The 20,653-nt window shown below is 46.8% G+C and overlaps 1 protein-coding gene across 1 annotated transcript in view; it reads right to left on the reverse strand.

The window, feature by feature from the left end:
• Positions 1 to 2,715: 2,715 nt before the first annotated feature.
• LOC140399470 (forkhead box protein P1-B-like) overlaps positions 2,716 to 20,653 on the reverse strand; it is a 232,950-nt gene continuing 215,012 nt past the window's right edge. The window contains exon 12 of the mRNA XM_072489044.1: positions 2,716 to 2,921. Within this exon, the coding sequence (XP_072345145.1) occupies positions 2,867 to 2,921 (55 nt within the window). The 3' untranslated portion in view covers positions 2,716 to 2,866. The remainder of the gene's footprint in view (positions 2,922 to 20,653) is intronic.

Raw genomic sequence — 20,653 nt, forward strand, 5'->3', positions numbered from 1 at the left:
GGCCTGCACACTCTCTGCCTCGTGGGAGATGGCCTGCACACTCTCTGCCTCGTGGGAGAGTGCCTGCACACTCTCTGCCTCCGGGAGACGGCCTGCACACTCTCTGCCTCGTGGGAGACGGCCTGCACACTCTCTGCCTCGTGGGAGAGTGCCTGCACACTCTCTGCCTCCGGGAGACGGCCTGCACACTCTTTGCCTCCGGGAGACGGCCTGTACACTCTCTGCCTCATGGGAGAGGACCTGCGCACTCTCTGCCTCGTGGGAGAGTGCCTGCACACTCTCTGCCTCATGGGAGACGGCCTGTACACTCTCTGCCTCATGGGAGAGGGCCTGCGCACTCTCTGCCTCGTGGGAGAGTGCCTGCACACTCTCTGCCTCATGGGAGACGGCCTGCACACTCTCTGCCTCGTGGGAGAGTGCCTGCACACTCTCTGCCTCCGGGAGACGGCCTGCACACTCTCTGCCTCGTGGGAGACGGCCTGCACACTCTCTGCCTCCGGGAGACGGCCTGCACACTCTCTGCCTCCGGGAGATGGCCTGCACACTCTCTGCCTCGTGGGAGACGGCCTGCACACTCTCTGCCTCCGGGAGATGGCCTGCACACTCTCTGCCTCGTGGGAGACGGCCTGCACACTCTCTGCCTCGTGGGAGACGGCCTGCACACTCTCTGCCTCCGGGAGATGGCCTGCACACTCTCTGCCTCGTGGGAGACGGCCTGCACACTCTCTGCCTCGTGGGAGAGTGCCTGCACACTCTCTGCCTCCGGGAGACGGCCTGCACACTCTCTGCCTCGTGGGAGACGGCCTGCACACTCTCTGCCTCCGGGAGACGGCCTGCACACTCTCTGCCTCCGGGAGATGGCCTGCACACTCTCTGCCTCGTGGGAGACGGCCTGCACACTCTCTGCCTCCGGGAGATGGCCTGCACACTCTCTGCCTCGTGGGAGACGGCCTGCACACTCTCTGCCTCCGGGAGACGGCCTGCACACTCTCTGCCTCCGGGAGATGGCCTGCACACTCTCTGCCTCGTGGGAGACGGCCTGCACACTCTCTGCCTCATGGGAGAGGGCCTGCACACTCTCTGCCTCCGGGAGACGGCCTGCACACTCTCTGCCTCATGGGAGACGGCCTGTACACTCTCTGCCTCCGGGAGACGGCCTGTACACTCTCTGCCTCCGGGAGAGGGCCTGTACACTCTCTGCCTCGTGGGAGGCAAGTTTCTCATTCTCAGCCGATTTGTACTGGGCGAGCGATTTTTGGTGTGGTCATGCACTGTGCATGTTTCAATCGTCACTGGCAGGGTCATGTGCTTGATTTTCAGTAGTTGCTCTCTCAGAGGATCACAGTGAACACAGTCCTGATTCATTGTACACAGACCCCATTCATTCTACACAGTCCTGATTCATTGTACACAGCCCTGATTCATTGTACACAGTCATGATTCATTGTACACAGCCCTGATTCATTGTACACAGTCCTGATTCATTGTACACAGTCATGATTCATTGTACACAGTCCTGATTCATTGTACACAGTCATGATTCATTGTACACAGCCCTGATTCTGTACACAGCACTCTGTTCGTCCCTGCTACTCTCAACAGGAGATTCAGACTTGTGGGCACCAGAGAGAAAAATGGGCTGGGACACAGTTTGATTGGCTGGGGGCCCACGAATTGGCCCAGAAGGCCGCACTCTGCCCGGTAACAAGTGGTAATTGGATCTTGTCCCAGTTGGAACGATTTGCAGAGTCCCGAGGAGTTTCAGTTTTGACTCCTGGACACAGAGCGAGACAAGGACCTGCTTTTCTCTCCGTCTGCAGAGGAGCAGTGTGGGGAAAACACCCATCGCAAACAAAGGCTCTTTTTTTCTCTTTTATGTTTTTTTTTACTCCTTTCTTCCCCTTTGTGTCGGTCTGTCTTGTGCATCATAGAATCATAGAATTTACTGTGCAGAAGGAGGCCATTCGGCCCATCGAGTCTGCACCAGCTCTTGGAAAGAGCACCCTACCCAAGGTCAACACCTCCACCCTATCCCCATAACTCAGTAACCCCACCCAACAGTAAGGGACAATTTATCATGGCCAATCCACTTAACCCGCACATCTTTGGACTGTGGGAGGAAACCGGAGCACCCGGAGGAAACCCACGCACACACGGGGAGAACGTGCAGACTCCGCACAGACAGTGACCCAAGCCGGAATCGAACCTGGGACCCTGGAGCTGTGAAGCAACAGTGCTAACCACTGTGCTACCGTGCTGCTGTGTGCAGAGGATGGGGGACAATTTAAAATGGAGGATTAAGAATTAGTTAATAGTTAACCAGTTGTATTTGCTTCAAATTTCAATATAATCGTTGTTGTAAATAAACAGTAATTGTGTTTATATTTACAAACCGGGTGACTGTAATTATTGGCCGGCTAAGAACAAAGAGGTCTGGTATTTTTCGAAGAATGATTGGTTAATTCACTTATGTCGGGGTTAAGTGTGGCTGTCCCAGCGTGTCGTAACAACACTCCCTGAGACAATTACACGCTCTCCAAGTCCTGATTGACGTTAGTTAAGGCTTGACAAATAAGATTTGGAATTGGGGCCCCTACAGGCTGTTGTCGGTGCCTCTGGTCTGGTAGAAGAGGATGGTGGTTTGAGAAATGGAGTGTGGGTGAATATCTGCTTTGCCCATCGATTAACAGACAACAAACAGCTCAGAGACTTCATCTGGGTTCTTTATTGGGAGTGTTGTTACAGTTCCATATTACTGTTGTGTGATCGATAGATTCAGGAATAAACTGCATCTGACAAGCGGCTCAATTGAATTCCTTTCCCGTCTGTCACAGAAAGCTCCGTAGTGAACAGTACGATAGACTTGTCATCTCTGAGACTTGGGTGTTGCTTTAGTGCAGCTGCCGTCTTCTTCTGGGTGTCTGTTTCAAAGTAGCAGGAGTTAGTGAACATCAGGAAAATACACACATGATCCAAAAACTCGCGATCTGCCACATTCAGAACTGTGTACAGTAATGTATCAGAGCCTGTGTACAGTAATGCATCGGAGTCTGTGTACAGTAATGCATCGGAGTCTGTGTACAGTAATGCATCGGAGTCTGTGTATAGTAATGCATCGGAGTCTGTGTACAGTAATGCATCGGAGTCTGTGTACAGTAATGTATCAGAGTCTGTGTACAGTAATGCATCGGAGTCTGTGTACAGTAATGCATCGGAGTCTGTGTACAGCAATGTATCGGAGTCTGTGTACAGTAATGCATCGGAGTCTGTGTACAGCAATGTATCGGAGTCTGTGTACAGTAATGCATCGGAGTCTGTGTACAGCAATGTATCGGAGTCTGTGTACAGTAATGCATCGGAGTCTGTGTACAGTAATGTATCAGAGCCTGTGTACAGTAATGTATTGGAGTCTGTGTACAGTAATGCATCGGAGTCTGTGTACAGTAATGTATCAGAGTCTGTGTACAGTAATGCATCGGAGTCTGTGTACAGTAATGCTTCGGAGTCTGTGTACAGTAATGTATCAGAGTCTGTGTACAGTAATGCATCGGAGTCTGTGTACAGTAATGCTTCGGAGTCTGTGTACAGTAATGTATCAGAGTCTGTGTACAGTAATGCATCGGAGTCTGTGTACAGCAATGTATCGGAGTCTGTCTACAGTAATGCATCAGAGTCTGTGTACAGTAATGCATCGGAGTCTGTGTACAGTAATGTATCAGAGTCTGTGTACAGAAATGCATCGGAGTCTGTGTACAGTAATGCTTCGGAGTCTGTGTACAGTAATGTATCAGAGTCTGTGTACAGTAATGCATCGGAGTCTGTGTACAGCAATGTATCGGAGTCTGTCTACAGTAATGCATCAGAGTCTGTGTACAGTAATGCATCGGAGTCTGTGTACAGTAATGCATCAGAGTCTGTGTACGGTAATGTATCGGAGTCTGTGTACAGTAATGTATCGGAGTCTGTGTACAGTAATGCATCAGAGTCTGTGTACGGTAATGTATCGGAGTCTGTGTACAGTAATGCATCGGGGTCTGTGTACAGTAATGCATCGGAATCTGTGTACGGTAATGTATCGGAGTCTGTGTACAGTAATGCATCGGAGTCTGTGTACAGTAATGCATCGGAGTCTGTGTACAGTAATGCATCAGAGGCTGTGTACGGTAATGTATCGGAGTCTGTGTACGGTAATGTATCGGAGTCTGTGTACAGTAATGTATCGGAGTCTGTCTACAGTAATGCATCAGAGTCTGTGTACAGTAATGAATCGGAGTCTGTGTACAGTAATGCATCAGAGTCTGTGTACGGTAATGTATCGGAGTCTGTGTACAGTAATGCATCGGAGTCTGTGTACAGTAATGCATCAGAGTCTGTGTACGGTAATGTATCGGAGTCTGTGTACGGTAATGTATCGGAGTCTGTGTACAGTAATGTATCGGAGTCTGTGTACAGTAATGTATCGGAGTCTGTGTACAGTAATGCATCGGAGTCTGTGTACAGCAATGTATCAGGGTCTGTGTACAGTAATGTATCACAGCCTGTGTACAGTAATGTACCAGGATCTGTGTACAGTAATGTATCAGAATCCATGGACCGTAATGTATCAGAGTCTGTGTACAGTAATGTATCAGAGCCAGTGTATAGTAATGTATCAGTCTGTGTACAGTAATGCATCGGAGTCTGTGTACAGTAATGCATCGGAGTCTGTGTACAGTAATGTATCAGAGTCTGTGTACAGTAATGTACCAGAGTCTGTGTACAGTAATGTATCAGCGTCTGTGTACAGTAATGTATCAGAGCTTGTGTACAGTAATGTATCGGAGCCTGTGTACAGTAATGTATCAGAGACTGTGTACAGTAATGTGTCAGAGTCTGTGTACTATAATATGTCAGAGTCTGTGTACAGTAATGTATCAGCGTCTGTGTACAGTAATGTATCAGAGCTTGTGTATAGTAATGTATCGGAGCCTGTGTACAGTAATGCATCAGAGACTGTGTACAGTAATGTATCAAAGTCTGTGTACTGTAATATATCAGAGTCTGTGTACAGTGATGTATCAGAGTCTGTGTACAGTAATGTATCAGAGCCTGTGTACAGTAATGTATCAGAGCCTGTGTACAGTAATGTATCAGAGACTGTGTACAGTAATGTATCAGAGACTGTGTACAGTAATGTATCAGAGTCTGTGTACAGTAATGTACCAGGGTCTGTGCACGGTAATGTATCAGAATCTGTGCACAGTAATGTATCAGAGTCTGTGTACAGTAATGTATCAGAGCCTGTGTACAGTAATGTAACAGAGTCTGTGTACAGTAATGTATCAGAGTCTGTGTATTGTAATATATCAGAGTCTGTGTACAGTAATGTATCAGCGTCTGTGTACAGTAATGTATCAGAGCTTGTGTACAGTAATGTATCAGAGCCTGTGTACAGTAATGTATGGGCCTGTGTACAGTAATGTATCAGAGCCTGTGTACAGTAATGTATCAGAGTCTGTGTACGGTAATGTATCGGAGTCTGTGTACAGTAATGTATCAGAGTCTGTGTACAGTAATGTATCGGAGTCTGTGTACAGTAATGCATCAGAGCCTTTGTACAGTAATGTATCAAAGTCTGTGTACAGTAATGTATCAGAGTCTGTGTACTGTAATATATCAGAGTCTGTGTACAGTGATGTATCAGAGTCTGTGTACTGTAATATATCAGAGTCTGTGTACAGTAATGTATCAGAGTCTGTGTACAGTAATGTATCAGAGCCTGTGTACAGTAATGTATCAGAGACTGTGTACAGTAATGTAACAGAGTCTGTGTACAGTAATGTATCAGAGTCTGTGTACAGTGATGCATCAGAGTCTGTGTACTGTAATATATCAGAGTCTGTGTACAGTGATGTATCAGAGTCTGTGTACTGTAATATATCAGAGTCTGTGCACAGTAATGTATCAGAGTCTGTGTACAGTAATGTATCAGAGTCTGTGTACAGTGATGTATCAGAGTCTGTGTACTGTAATATATCAGAGTCTGTCTACAGTGATGTATCAGAGTCTGTGTACTGTAATATATCAGAGTCTGTGCACAGTAATGCATCAGAGACTGTGTACAGTAATGTATCAGAGTCTGTGTACTGTAATATATCAGAGTCTGTGTACAGTGATGTATCAGAGTCTGTGTACTGTAATTTATCAGAGTCTGTGCACAGTAATGCATCAGAGTCTGTGTACAGTAATGTATCAGAGTCTGTGTACAGTGATGTATCAGAGTCTGTGTACTGTAATATATCAGAGTCTGTGTACAGTGATGTATCAGAGTTTGTGTACTGTAATATATCAGAGTCTGTGCACAGTAATGCATCAGAGACTGTGTACAGTAATGTATCAGAGTCTGTGTACAGTGATGTATCAGAGTCTGTGTACTGTAATATATCAGAGTCTGTGCACAGTAATGCATCAGAGTCTGTGTACAGTAATGTATCAGAGTCTGTGTACAGTAATGTATCAGAGCCTGTGTACAGTAATGTATCAGAGACTGTGTACAGTAATGTATCAGAGTCTGTGTACAGTAATGTATCAGCGTCTGTGTACAGTAATATATCAGCGTCTGTGTACAGTAATGTATTAGAGTCTGTGCACAGTAATGTATCAGAGTCTGTGTACAGTAATATATCAGAGTCTGTGTACAGTAATGTATCAGAGTCTGTGTACAGTAATGTACCAGAGTCTGTGTACAGTAATATATCAGGGCCTCTGTACTGAAATGTAACAGAGTCTGTGTACAGTAATGTATTAAAGTCTGTGTACAGTAATGTACCAGGGTCTGTGTACGGTAATGTATCAGAATCTGTGCACAGTAATGTATCAGAGTCTGTGTACAGTAATATATCAGAGTCTGTGTACAGTAATGTATCAGAGTCTGTGTACAGTAATGTACCAGAGTCTGGGTACAGTAATATATCAGGGCCTCTGTACTGTAATGTAACAGAGTCTGTGTACAGTAATGTATCAAAGTCTGTGTACAGTAATGTACCAGGGTCTGTGTACAGTAATGTATCAGAATCTGTGCACAGTAATGTATCAGAGTCTGTGTACAGTAATATATCAGTGCCTCTGTACAGTAATGTATCAGGGTCTGTGTACAGTAATGTATCAGAGCCTGTGTACAGTAATGTAACAGAGTCTGTGTACAGTAATGTATCACAGTTTGTGTACAGTAATGTATCAGAGTCTGTGTATTGTAATATATCAGAGTCTGTGTACAGTAATGTAACAGCGTCTGTGTACAGTAATGTATCACAGCTTGTGTACAGTAATGTATCAGAGCCTGTGTACAGTAATGTATGGGCCTGTGTACAGTAATATATCAGAGTCTGTGTACAGTGATGTATCAGAGTCTGTGTACTGTAATATATCAGAGTCTGTGTACAGTAATGTTTCAGAGTCTGTGTACAGTAATGTGTCAGAACCTCTATACAGTAATTTATCAGAGCCTATGTACAGTAATGTGTCAGAACCTGTGTACAGTAATGTATCAGAGCCTGTGCACAGTAATGTACCAAGGTCTGTGTGCAGTAATGTATCAGTGCCTGTGTACAGTAATGTATCAGAGTCTGTGTACAGTAATGCATCGGAGTCTGCGTACAGTAATGCATCAGAGTCTGTGTACAGTAATGATTTAGAGTCTGTGTACAGTAATGTATCAGAGTCTGTGTACAGTAATGCATCGGAGTCTGCGTACAGTAATGCATCAGAGTCTGTGTACAGTAATGATTTAGAGTCTGTGTACAGTAATGCATCAGAGTCTGTGTACAGTAATGCATTGGAGTCTGTGTACAGTAATGTATCAGAGTCTGTGTACAGTAATGCATCAGAGCCTGTGTACAGTAATGTATCAGAGTCTGTGTACAGTAATGTATCAGAGTCTGTGTACAGTAATGCATCAGAGCCTGTGTACGGTAATGCATTGGAGTCTGTGTACAGTAATGTATCAGAGTCTGTGTACAATAATGTATCAGAGTCTGTGTACAGTAATGAATCGGAGTCTGTGTACAGTAATGTATCAGAGCCTGTGTACAGTAATGTATCGGAGCCTGTGTACAGTAATGCATCAGAGACTGTGTACAGTAATGTATCAAAGTCTGTGTACTGTAATATATCAGAGTCTGTGTACAGTGATGTATCAGAGTTTGTGTACATTAATGTATCAGAGTCTGTGTACAGTAATGTATCAGAGTCTGTGCACAGTAATGCATCAGAGTCTGTGTACAGTAATGTATCAGAGCCTGTGTACAGTAATGTATCAGAGCCTGTGTACAGTAATGTATCAGAGACTGTGTACAGTAATGTATCAGAGACTGTGTACAGTAATGTATCAGAGTCTGTGTACAGTAATGTATCAGTGACTGTGTACAGTAATATATCAGGGCCTCTGTACAGTAATGTAACAGAGTCTGTGTACAGTAATGTATCAGAGTCTGTGTACAGTAATGTACCAGGGTCTGTGTACGGTAATGTATCAGAATCTGTGCACAGTAATGTATCAGAATCTGTGCACAGTAATGTATCAGAGTCTGTGTAAAGTAATGTATCAGAGCCTGTGTACAGTAATGTAACAGAGTCTGTGTACAGTAATGTATCACAGTCTGTGTACAGTAATGTATCAGAGTCTGTGTAGTGTAATATATCAGAGTCTGTGTACAGTAATGTATCAGCGTCTGTGTACAGTAATGTATCAGAGCTTGTGTACAGTAATGTATCAGAGCCTGTGTACAGTAATGTATGGGCCTGTGTACAGTAATGTATCAGAGCCTGTGTACAGTAATGTATCAGAGTCTGTGTACGGTAATGTATCGGAGTCTGTGTACAGTAATGTATCAGAGTCTGTGTACAGTAATGTATCGGAGTCTGTGTACAGTAATGCATCAGAGCCTTTGTACAGTAATGTATCAGAGTCTGTGTACAGTAATGCATCAGAGACTGTGTACAGTAATGTATCAGAGTCTGTGTACAGTAATGTATCGGAGTCTGTGTACAGTAATGCATCAGAGCCTTTGTACAGTAATGTATCAGAGTCTGTGTACAGTAATGCATCAGAGACTGTGTACAGTAATGTATCAGAGTCTGTGTACTGTAATATATCAGAGTCTGTGTACAGTGATGTATCAGAGTCTGTGTACTGTAATATATAAGAGTCTGTGTACAGTAATGTATCAGAGTCTGTACAGTAATGCATCAGAGTCTGTGCACAGTAATGTATCGGAGTCTGTGTACAGTAATGCATCAGAGTCTGTGTACAGTAATGTATCAGAGCCTGTGTACAGTAATGTATCAGAGACTGTGTACAGTAATGTATCAGAGTCTGTGTACAGTAATGTATCAGAGACTGTGTACAGTAATGTATCAGAGTCTGTGTACAGTAATGTATCAGCGTCTGTGTACAGTAATATATCAGAGTCTGTGTACAGTAATGTATCAGAGCCTGTGTACAGTAATGTATCAGAGACTGTGTACAGTAATGTATCAGAGTCTGTGTACAGTAATGTATCAGCGTCTGTGTACAGTAATATATCAGCGTCTGTGTACAGTAATATATCAGAGTCTGTGTACAGTAATATATCAGAGTCTGTGTACAGTAATGTATCAGAGTCTGTGTACAGTAATGTATCATAGTCTGTGTACTGTAATATATCAGAGTCTGTGTACAGTGATGTATCAGAGTCTGTGTACTGTAATATATCAGAGTCTGTGTACAGTGATGTATCAGAGCCTGTGTACAGTAATGTACCAGAGTCTGTGTACAGTAATGTATCAGCGTCTGTGTACAGTAATATATCAGCGTCTGTGTACAGTAATATATCAGAGTCTGTGTACAGTAATGTATCAGAGTCTGTGTACAGTAATGTATCAGAGCCTGTGTACAGTAATGTACCAGAGACTGTGTACAGTAATATATCAGAGTCTGTGTACAGTAATGTATCAGCGTCTGTGTACAGTAATATATCAGCGCCTGTGTACAGTAATATATCAGAGTCTGTGTACAGTAATATATCAGAGTCTGTGTACAGTAATGTACCAGAGTCTGTGTACAGTAATATATCAGGGCCTCTGTACTGTAATGTAACAGGGTCTGTGTACAGTAATGTATCGAAGTCTGTGTACAGTAATGTACCAGGGTCTGTGTACAGTAATGTATCAGAGCCTGTGTACAGTAATGTAACAGAGTCTGTGTACAGTAATGTATCACAGCTTGTGTACAGTAATGTATTAGAGCCTGTGTACAGTAATGTATGGGCCTGTGTACAGTAATGTATCTGAGCCTGTGCACAGTAATATATTAGGGTCTGTGCACAGTAATGCATTGGAGTCTGTGTACAGTAATGCATTGGAGCCTGTGTACAGTAATGTATCAGTGCCTGTGTGCAGTAATGTGTCAGAACCTGTGTACAGTAATGTATCAGAGCCTGTGCACAGTAATGTACCAAGGTCTGTGTGCAGTAATGTATCAGTGCCTGTGTACAGTAATGTATCAGAGTCTGTGTACAGTAATGCATCGGAGTCTGCGTACAGTAATGTATCAGAGCCTGTGTACAGTAATGTATGGGCCTGTGTACAGTAATGTTTCAGAGTCTGTGTACAGTAATGTGTCAGAACCTCTATACAGTAATTTATCAGAGCCTATGTGCAGTAATGTGTCAGAACCTGTGTACAGTAATGTATCAGAGCCTGTGCACAGTAATGTACCAAGGTCTGTGTGCAGTAATGTATCAGTGCCTGTGTGCAGTAATGTGTCAGAGCCTGTGTACAGTAATGTATCAGAGCCTGTGCACAGTAATGTACCAAGGTCTGTGTGCAGTAATGTATCAGTGCCTGTGTACAGTAATGTATCAGAGTCTGTGTACAGTAATGCATCGGAGTCTGCGTACAGTAATGCATCAGAGCCTGTGTACAGTAATGTATCAGAGTCTGTGTACAGTAATGTATCAGAGTCTGTGTACAGTAATGCATCAGAGTCTGTGTACTGTAATGCATTGGAGTCTGTGTACAGTAATGTATCAGAGTCTGTGTACAGTAATGTATCAGAGTCTGTGTACAGTAATGAATCGGAGTCTGTGTACAGTAATGTATCAGAGCCTGTGTACAGTAATGTATCAGAGCCTGTGTACAGTAATGTATCAGAGACTGTGTACAGTAAAACATCAGAGTCTGTGTACAGTAATTTACTCACTTTTGGAACCGAATGGGCTAATTAGTGATGGACAGCACGGTGTTGTGAAGGGGAGGTCATGTCTCACTAATTTGATCGCGTTTTTCGAGAAAGTGAAAAAGATGATAGATGAGGGAAAGGCGGTAGATGTAGTTTACATGGACTTCAGCAAAGCCTTTGACAAGGTTACTCATGGCAGACTGGTACAAAAGGTGAAGTCATATGGGATCAGAGGAGAGCTGGCAAGTTGGATACAGAGCTGGCTTGGGCACAGAAGACAGAGGGTAGCAGTAGAAGGTGCTTTTTTGAATGGAAGGCTGTGACTAGCGGCGTTCCACAGGGATCAGTTTTGGGGCCTTTGTTGTTCGTGGTGTATATAAATGATTTGGAAGAAAATGTAGCTGGTCTGATTAGTAAGTTCGCAGACAACACAAAAATTGGTGGAATTGCGGATAGTGAAGAGGATTGTCAGAGGATACAGCCGGATATAAACTGGTTGGAGCCTTGGGCGGAGAAATGGCAGATGGAGTTTAATCCGGACAAGTGAGAGGTAACTCACTTTGGAAGTTCCAATGCAAGTAGGAATTACACAAAAAATGGTAGAACTCTTGCGAGTATTGACAGGCAGAGAGATCTGGGCATGTCCACTGATTACTGAAAGTGGCAACGCTAGTGGAGAAGGTGGTCAAGAAGGCATACGGCATGCTGGCCTTCATCGGTCGGGACATTGAATATAAAGATTGGCAATTGCCATGTTGCAGCTGTACAGGACCTAAGTTAGACCTCATTTGGAATATAGTGTTCAATTCTGGTCGCCACACTACCAGAAGGATGTGGATGCTTTGGAGAGGGTACAGAAGCGGTTTACTCGGATGAGGAGAGGTTAGATAAACTCAGTCAGCTCTCACTGGAAGGACGGAGGTCGAGAGGCGACCTGATCGGGATCTGCAAGATTATGAGCAGCATGGACAGAGTGGATAGTCAGATGCTCTTTCCTAAGGTAGGAGAGTCAACATAGGTTAAAACTGCGTGGGGAAAAGTTTAGAACAGATGTGTGAGGCACGTTTTTTTACACAGAGCGTGGTAAACATATGGAACGCGCTGCCTGGGGAGGGGGTGGGAGCCGGTACGATAGCGGCATTTAAGGGGCATCTAGACAAGTATACGAATAGGGTGGGAATGGAAGGATACGGACTCCGTAAGTGCAGACGGTTTTAGTTGAGGCAGGTACCATGGTCGGCACAGGCTTGGAGGGCCGAATGGCCTGATCTTATGCTGTTTGTTCTTTGTACCACAGCCTGTGTACAGTAATGTATCGGGGTTGCGTACAGTAATGAATTGGAGGGCTGTGTGCATCAGGGTCTGTGTACAGTAATGTACTGGAGGGCTGTGTGTATCAGGGCCAGTGTACAATAACGTATCAGTGTCTGTGAATAGTAATGAACCACAGTAATTGAATAGTACTGTATCTGATTGTGTGCGCTGTACTGTATCAGGGTGTGTGCTGTACTGTATCAGGGTGTGTGCACTGTAATGTATCAGGGTGTGTGCTGTACTGTATCAGGGGGTGTGCACTGTACTGTATCAGGGTGTGTGCACTGTACTGTATCAGGGTGTGTGCACTGTACTGTATCAGGGTGTGTGCACTGTACTGTATCAGGGTGTGTGCGCTGTACTGTATCAGGGTGTGTGTGCTGTACTGTATCAGGGTGTGTGCACTGTACTGTATCAGGGTGTGTGCTGTACTGTATCAGGGTGTGTGCACTGTACTGTATCAGGGTGTGTGCGCTGTACTGTATCAGGGTGTGTGCACTGTACTGTATCAGGGTGTGTGCACTGTACTGTATCTGATTGTGTGCGCTGTACTGTATCAGGGTGTGTGCACTGTACTGTATCAGGGTGTGTGCACTGTACTGTATCAGGGTGTGTGCACTGTACTGTATCAGGGTGTGTGCACTGTACTGTGTCAGGGTGTGAACTGTACTGTATCAGGGTGTGTGCTGTACTGTATCAGGGGGTGTGCTGTACTGTATCAGGGTGTGTGCTGTACTGTATCAGGGTGTGTGCACTGTAATGTATCAGGGTGTGTGCACTGTACTGTATCAGGGTGTGTGCACTGTACTGTGTCAGGGTGTGAACTGTACTGTATCAGGGTGTGTGTTGTACTGTATCAGGGTGTGTGCTGTACTGCATCAGGGTGTGTGCTGTACTGTATCAGGGTGTGTGCACTGTACTGTATCAGGGTGTGTGCTGTACTGTATCAGGGTGTGTGCACTGTACTGTGTCAGGGTGTGAACTGTACTGTATCAGGGTGTGTGTTGTACTGTATCAGGGTGTGTGCTGTACTGCATCAGGGTGTGTGCTGTACTGTATCAGGGTGTGTGCACTGTAATGTATCAGGGTGTGTGCACTGTACTGTATCAGGGTGAGTGCACTGTACTGTATCAGGGTGTGTGCACTGTACTGTATCAGGGTGTGTGCGCTGTACTGTATCAGGGTGTGTGCACTGTACTGTATCAGGGTGTGTGCACTGTACTGTATCAGGGTGTGTGCGCTGTACTGTATCAGGGTGGGTGCTGTACTGTATCAGGGTGTGTGCTGTACTGTATCAGGGTGTGTGCACTGTACTGTATCAGGGTGTGTGCTGTACTGTATCAGGGTGTGTGCGCTGTACTGTATCAGGGTGTGTGCACTGTACTGTATCAGGGTGTGTGCACTGTACTGTATCAGGGTGTGTGCTGTACTGTATCAGGGGGTGTGCTGTACTGTATCAGGGTGTGTGCTGTACTGTATCAGGGTGTGTGCACTGTACTGTATCAGGGTGTGCACTGTACTGTATCAGGGTGTGTGCGCTGTACTGTATCAGGGTGTGTGCACTGTACTGTATCAGGGTGTGTGCACTGTACTGTATCAGGGTGTGTGCGCTGTACTGTATCAGGGTGGGTGCTGTACTGTATCAGGGTGTGTGCTGTACTGTATCAGGGTGTGTGCACTGTACTGTATCAGGGTGTGTGCTGTACTGTATCAGGGGGTGTGCTGTACTGTATCAGGGTGTGTGCTGTACTGTATCAGGGTGTGTGCACTGTACTGTTACAGGGTGTGTGCTGTACTGTATCAGGGTGTGTGCTGTACTGCATCAGGGTGTGTGCTGTACTGTATCAGGGTGTGTGCTGTACTGTATCAGGGTGTGTGCACTGTACTGTATCAGGGTGTGTGCACTGTACTGTATTTGATTGTGTGCGCTGTACTGTATCAGGGTGTGTGCACTGTACTGTATCAGGGTGTGTGCACTGTACTGTATCAGGGTGTGTGCACTGTACTGTATCAGGGTGTGTGCACTGTACTGTATCAGGGTGTGTGCGCTGTACTGTATCAGGGTGTGTGCTGTACTGTATCAGGGTGCGTGCTCTACTGTATCGGTGTGTGCTGTACTGTATCAGGGTGAGTGCACTGTACTGTATCAGGGTGTGTGCTGTACTGTATCAGGGTGTGTGCTGTACTGTATCAGGGTGTGTGCTGTACTGTATCAGGGTGTGTGCGCTGTACTGTATCAGGGTGTGTGCTGTACTGTATCAGGGTGTGTGCACTGTACTGTATCAGGGTGTGCGCTGTACTGTATCAGGGTGTGTGCTGTACTGTATCAGGGTGCGTGCTCTACTGTATCGGTGTGTGCTGTACTGTATCAGGGTGAGTGCACTGTACTGTATCAGGGTGTGTGCACTGTACTGTATCAGGGTGTGTGCGCTGTACTGTATCAGGGTGTGTGCACTGTACTGTATCAGGGTCTGTGCACTGTACTGTATCAGGGTGTGTGCGCAGTACTGTATCAGGGTGGGTGCTGTACTGTATCAGGGTGTGTGCTGTACTGTATCAGGGTGTGTGCACTGTACTGTATCAGGGTGTGTGCTGTACTGTATCAGGGGGTGTGCTGTACTGTATCAGGGTGTGTGCTGTACTGTATCAGGGTGTGTGCACTGTACTGTATCAGGGTGTGTGCTGTACTGTATCAGGGTGTGTGCTGTACTGAATCAGGGGGTGTGCTGTACTGTATCAGGGTGTGTGCTGTACTGCATCAGGGTGTGTGCTGTACTGTATCAGGGTGTGTGCTGTACTGTATCAGGGTGTGTGCTGTACTGTATCAGGGTGTGTGCTGTACTGTATCAGGGTGTGTGCACTTTACTGTATCAAGGTGTGTGCACTGTACTGTATCAGGGTGTGTGCACTGTACTGTATCAGGGTGTGTGCTGTACTGTATCAGGGTGTGCACTGTACTGTATCAGGGTGTGTGCTGTACTGTATCAGGGTGTGTGCACTGTACTGTATCAGGGTGTGTGCTGTACTGTATCAGGGTGTGTGCTGTACTGTATCAGGGTGTGTGCACTGTAATGTATCAGGGTGTGTGCACTGTACTGTATCAGGGTGAGTGCACTGTACTGTATCAGGGTGTGTGCTGTACTGTATCAGGGTGTGCGCTGTACTGTATCAGGGTGTGCACTGTACTGTATCAGGGTGAGTGCACTGTACTGTATCAGGGTGTGTGCTGTACTGTATCAGGGTGTGTGCACTGTACTGTATCAGGGTGTGTGCTGTACTGTATCAGGGTGTGTGCTGTACTGTATCAGGGTGTGTGCGCTGTACTGTATCAGGGTGTGTTCACTGTACTGTATCAGGGTGTGTGCTGTACTGTATCAGGGTGTGTGCTGTACTGTATCAGGGTGTGTCCTGTACTGTATCAGGGTGTGTGCGCTGTACTGTATCAGGGTGTGTGCACTGTACTGTATCAGGGTGAGTGCACTGTACTGTATCAGGGTGTGTGCTGTACTGTATCAGGGTGTGTGCTGTACTGTATCAGGGTGTGTGCTGTACTGTATCAGGGTGTGTGCGCTGTACTGTATCAGGGTGTGTGCTGTACTGTATCAGGGTGTGTGCTGTACTGTATCAGGGTGTGTGCACTGTACTGTATCAGGGTGTGTGCGCTGTACTGTATCAGGGTGTGTGCACTGTACTGTATCAGGGTGTGTGCACTGTACTGTATCAGGGTGTGTGCACTGTACTGTATCAGGGTGTGTGCACTGTACTGTATCAGGGTGTGTGCTGTACTGTATCAGGGTGTGTGCACTGTACTGTATCAGGGTGTGTGCGCTGTACTGTATCAGGGTGTGTGCACTGTACTGTATCAGGGTGTGTGCACTGTACTGTATCAGGGTGTGTGCACTGTACTGTATCAGGGTGTGTGCACTGTACTGTATCAGGGTGTGTGCGCTGTACTGTATCAGGGTGGGTGCTGTACTGTATCAGGGGGTGTGCTGTACTGTATCAGGGTGTGTGCTGTACTGTATCAGGGGGTGTGCACTGTACTGTATCAGGGTGGGTGCACTGTAATGTATCAGGGTGTGTGCACTGTACTGTATCAGGGTGAGTGCACTGTACTGTATCAGGGTGTGTGCACTGTACTGTATCAGGGTGTGTGCGCTGTACTGTATCAGGGTGTGTGCACTGTACTGTATCAGGGTGTGTGCACTGTACTGTATCAGGGTGTGTGCGCTGTACTGTATCAGGGTGGGTGCTGTACTGTATCAGGGTGTGTGCACTGTACTGTATCAGGGTGTGTGCTGTACTGTATCAGGGTGTGTGCGCTGTACTGTATCAGGGTGTGTGCACTGTACTGTATCAGGGTGTGTGCACTGTACTGTATCAGGGTGTGTGCACTGTACTGTATCAGGGTGTGTGCGCTGTACTGTATCAGGATGGGTGCTGTACTGTATCAGGGTGTGTGCACTGTACTGTATCAGGGTGTGTGCTGTACTGTATCAGGGTGTGTGCTGTACTGTATCAGAGTGTGTGCTGTACTGTATCAGGGTGTGTGCACTGTACTGTATCAGGGTGTGTGCTGTACTGTATCAGGGTGTGTGCGCTGTACTGTATCAGGGTGTGTGCACTGTACTGTATCAGGGTGTGTGCACTGTACTGTATCAGGGTGTGTGCTGTACTGTATCAGGGGGTGTGCTGTACTGTATCAGGGTGTGTGCTGTACTGTATCAGGGTGTGTGCACTGTACTGTATCAGGGTGTGCACTGTACTGTATCAGGGTGTGTGCGCTGTACTGTATCAGGGTGTGTGCACTGTACTGTATCAGGGTGTGTGCACTGTACTGTATCAGGGTGTGTGCGCTGTACTGTATCAGGGTGGGTGCTGTACTGTATCAGGGTGTGTGCTGTACTGTATCAGGGTGTGTGCACTGTACTGTATCAGGGTGTGTGCTGTACTGTATCAGGGGGTGTGCTGTACTGTATCAGGGAGTGTGCTGTACTGTATCAGGGTGTGTGCACTGTACTGTATCAGGGTGTGTGCTGTACTGTATCAGGGTGTGTGCTGTACTGCATCAGGGTGTGTGCTGTACTGTATCAGGGTGTGTGCTGTACTGTATCAGGGTGTGTGCACTGTACTGTATCAGGGTGTGTGCACTGTACTGTATCTGATTGTGTGCGCTGTACTGTATCAGGGTGTGTTCACTGTACTGTATCAGGGTGTGTGCACTGTACTGTATCAGGGTGTGTGCACTGTACTGTATCAGGGTGTGTGCACTGTACTGTATCAGGGTGTGTGCACTGTACTGTATCAGGGTGTGTGCGCTGTACTGTATCAGGGTGGGTGCTGTACTGTATCAGGGGGTGTGCTGTACTGTATCAGGGTGTGTGCTGTACTGTATCAGGGTGTGTGCTGTACTGTATCAGGGTTTGTGCACTGTAATGTATCAGGGTGTGTGCACTGTACTGTATCAGGGTGAGTGCACTGTACTGTATCAGGGTGTGTGCACTGTACTGTATCAGGGTGTGTGCGCTGTACTGTATCAGGGTGTGTGCACTGTACTGTATCAGGGTGTGTGCACTGTACTGTATCAGGGTGTGTGCGCTGTACTGTATCAGGGTGGGTGCTGTACTGTATCAGGGTGTGTGCTGTACTGTTTCAGGGTGTGTGCACTGTACTGTATCAGGGTGTGTGCTGTACTGTATCAGGGGGTGTGCTGTACTGTATCAGTGTGTGTGCTGTACTGTATCAGGGTGTGTGCACTGTACTGTATCAGGGTGTGTGCTGTACTGTATCAGGGTGTGTGCTGTACTGAATCAGGGGGTGTGCTGTACTGTATCAGGGTGTGTGCTGTACTGCATCAGGGTGTGTGCTGTACTGTATCAGGGTGTGTGCTGTACTGTATCAGGGTGTGTGCTGTACTGTATCAGGGTGTGTGCTGTACTGTATCAGGGTGTGTGCACTTTACTGTATCAGGGTGTGTGCACTGTACTGTATCAGGGTGTGTGCACTGTACTGTATCAGGGTGTGTGCTGTACTGTATCAGGGTGTGCACTGTACTGTATCAGGGTGTGTGCTGTACTGTATCAGGGTGTGTGCACTGTAATGTATCAGGGTGTGTGCACTGTACTGTATCAGGGTGAGTGCACTGTACTGTATCAGGGTGTGTGCTGTACTGTATCAGGGTGTGCGCTGTACTGTATCAGGGTGTGCACTGTACTGTATCAGGGTGAGTGCACTGTACTGTATCAGGGTGTGTGCTGTACTGTATCAGGGTGTGTGCACTGTACAGTATCAGGGTGTGTGCTGTACTGTATCAGGGTGTGTGCTGTACTGTATCAGGGTGTGTGCGCTGTACTGTATCAGGGTGTGTTCACTGTACTGTATCAGGGTGTGTGCTGTACTGTATCAGGGTGTGTGCTGTACTGTATCAGGGTGTGTCCTGTACTGTATCAGGGTGTGTGCGCTGTACTGTATCAGGGTGTGTGCTGTACTGTATCAGGGTGTGTGCTGTACTGTATCAGGGTGTGTGCTGTACTGTATCAGGGTGTGTGCGCTGTACTGTATCAGGGTGTGTGCTGTACTGTATCAGGGTGTGTGCTGTACTGTATCAGGGTGTGTGCTGTACTGTATCAGGGTGTGTGCACTGTACTGTATCAGGGTGTGTGCGCTGTACTGTATCAGGGTGTGTGCACTGTACTGTATCAGGGTGTGTGCACTGTACTGTATCTGATTGTGTGCGCTGTACTGTATCAGGGTGTGTGCACTGTACTGTATCAGGGTGTGTGCACTGTACTGTATCAGGGTGTGTGCACTGTACTGTATCAGGGTGTGTGCACTGTACTGTATCAGGGTGTGTGCGCTGTACTGTATCAGGGTGTGTGCTGTACTGTATCAGGGGGTGTGCTGTACTGTATCAGGGTGTGTGCACTGTACTGTCTCAGGGTGTGTGCTGTACTGTATCAGGGTGTGTGCTGTACTGTATCAGGGTGTGTGCACTGTAATGTATCAGGGTGTGTGCACTGTACTGTATCAGGGTGAGTGCACTGTACTGTATCAGGGTGTGTGCACTGTACTGTATCAGGGTGTGTGCGCTGTACTGTATCAGGGTGTGTGCACTGTACTGTATCAGGGTGTGTGCACTGTACTGTATCAGGGTGTGTGCGCTGTACTGTATCAGGGTGGGTGCTGTACTGTATCAGGGTGTGTGCTGTACTGTATCAGGGTGTGTGCACTGTACTGTATCAGGGTGTGTGCTGTACTGTATCAGGGTGTGTGCGCTGTACTGTATCAGGGTGTGTGCACTGTACTGTATCAGGGTGTGTGCACTGTACTGTATCAGGGTGTGTGCTGTACTGTATCAGGGGGTGTGCTGTACTGTATCAGGGTGTGTGCTGTACTGTATCAGGGTGTGTGCACTGTACTGTATCAGGGTGTGCACTGTACTGTATCAGGGTGTGTGCGCTGTACTGTATCAGGGTGTGTGCACTGTACTGTATCAGGGTGTGTGCACTGTACTGTATCAGGGTGTGTCCTGTACTGTATCAGGGTGTGTGCTGTACTGTATCAGGGTGTGTTCACTGTACTGTATCAGGGTGGGTGCTGTACTGTATCAGGGTGTGTGCTGTACTGTATCAGGGTGTGTGCACTGTACAGTATCAGGGTGTGTGCTGTACTGTATCAGGGTGTGTGCTGTACTGTATCAGGGTGTGTGCGCTGTACTGTATCAGGGTGTGTTCACTGTACTGTATCAGGGTGTGTGCTGTACTGTATCAGGGTGTGTGCTGTACTGTATCAGGGTGTGTCCTGTACTGTATCAGGGTGTGTGCGCTGTACTGTATCAGGGTGTGTGCTGTACTGTATCAGGGTGTGTGCTGTACTGTATCAGGGTGTGTGCTGTACTGTATCAGGGTGTGTGCGCTGTACTGTATCAGGGTGTGTGCTGTACTGTATCAGGGTGTGTGCTGTACTGTATCAGGGTGTGTGCTGTACTGTATCAGGGTGTGTGCACTGTACTGTATCAGGGTGTGTGCGCTGTACTGTATCAGGGTGTGAGCACTGTACTGTATCAGGGTGTGTGCACTGTACTGTATCTGATTGTGTGCGCTGTACTGTATCAGGGTGTGTGCACTGTACTGTATCAGGGTG

This window comes from Scyliorhinus torazame, chromosome 22 (genome assembly GCF_047496885.1).
Source record: "Scyliorhinus torazame isolate Kashiwa2021f chromosome 22, sScyTor2.1, whole genome shotgun sequence".
Lineage (NCBI taxonomy): Eukaryota > Metazoa > Chordata > Chondrichthyes > Carcharhiniformes > Scyliorhinidae > Scyliorhinus > Scyliorhinus torazame.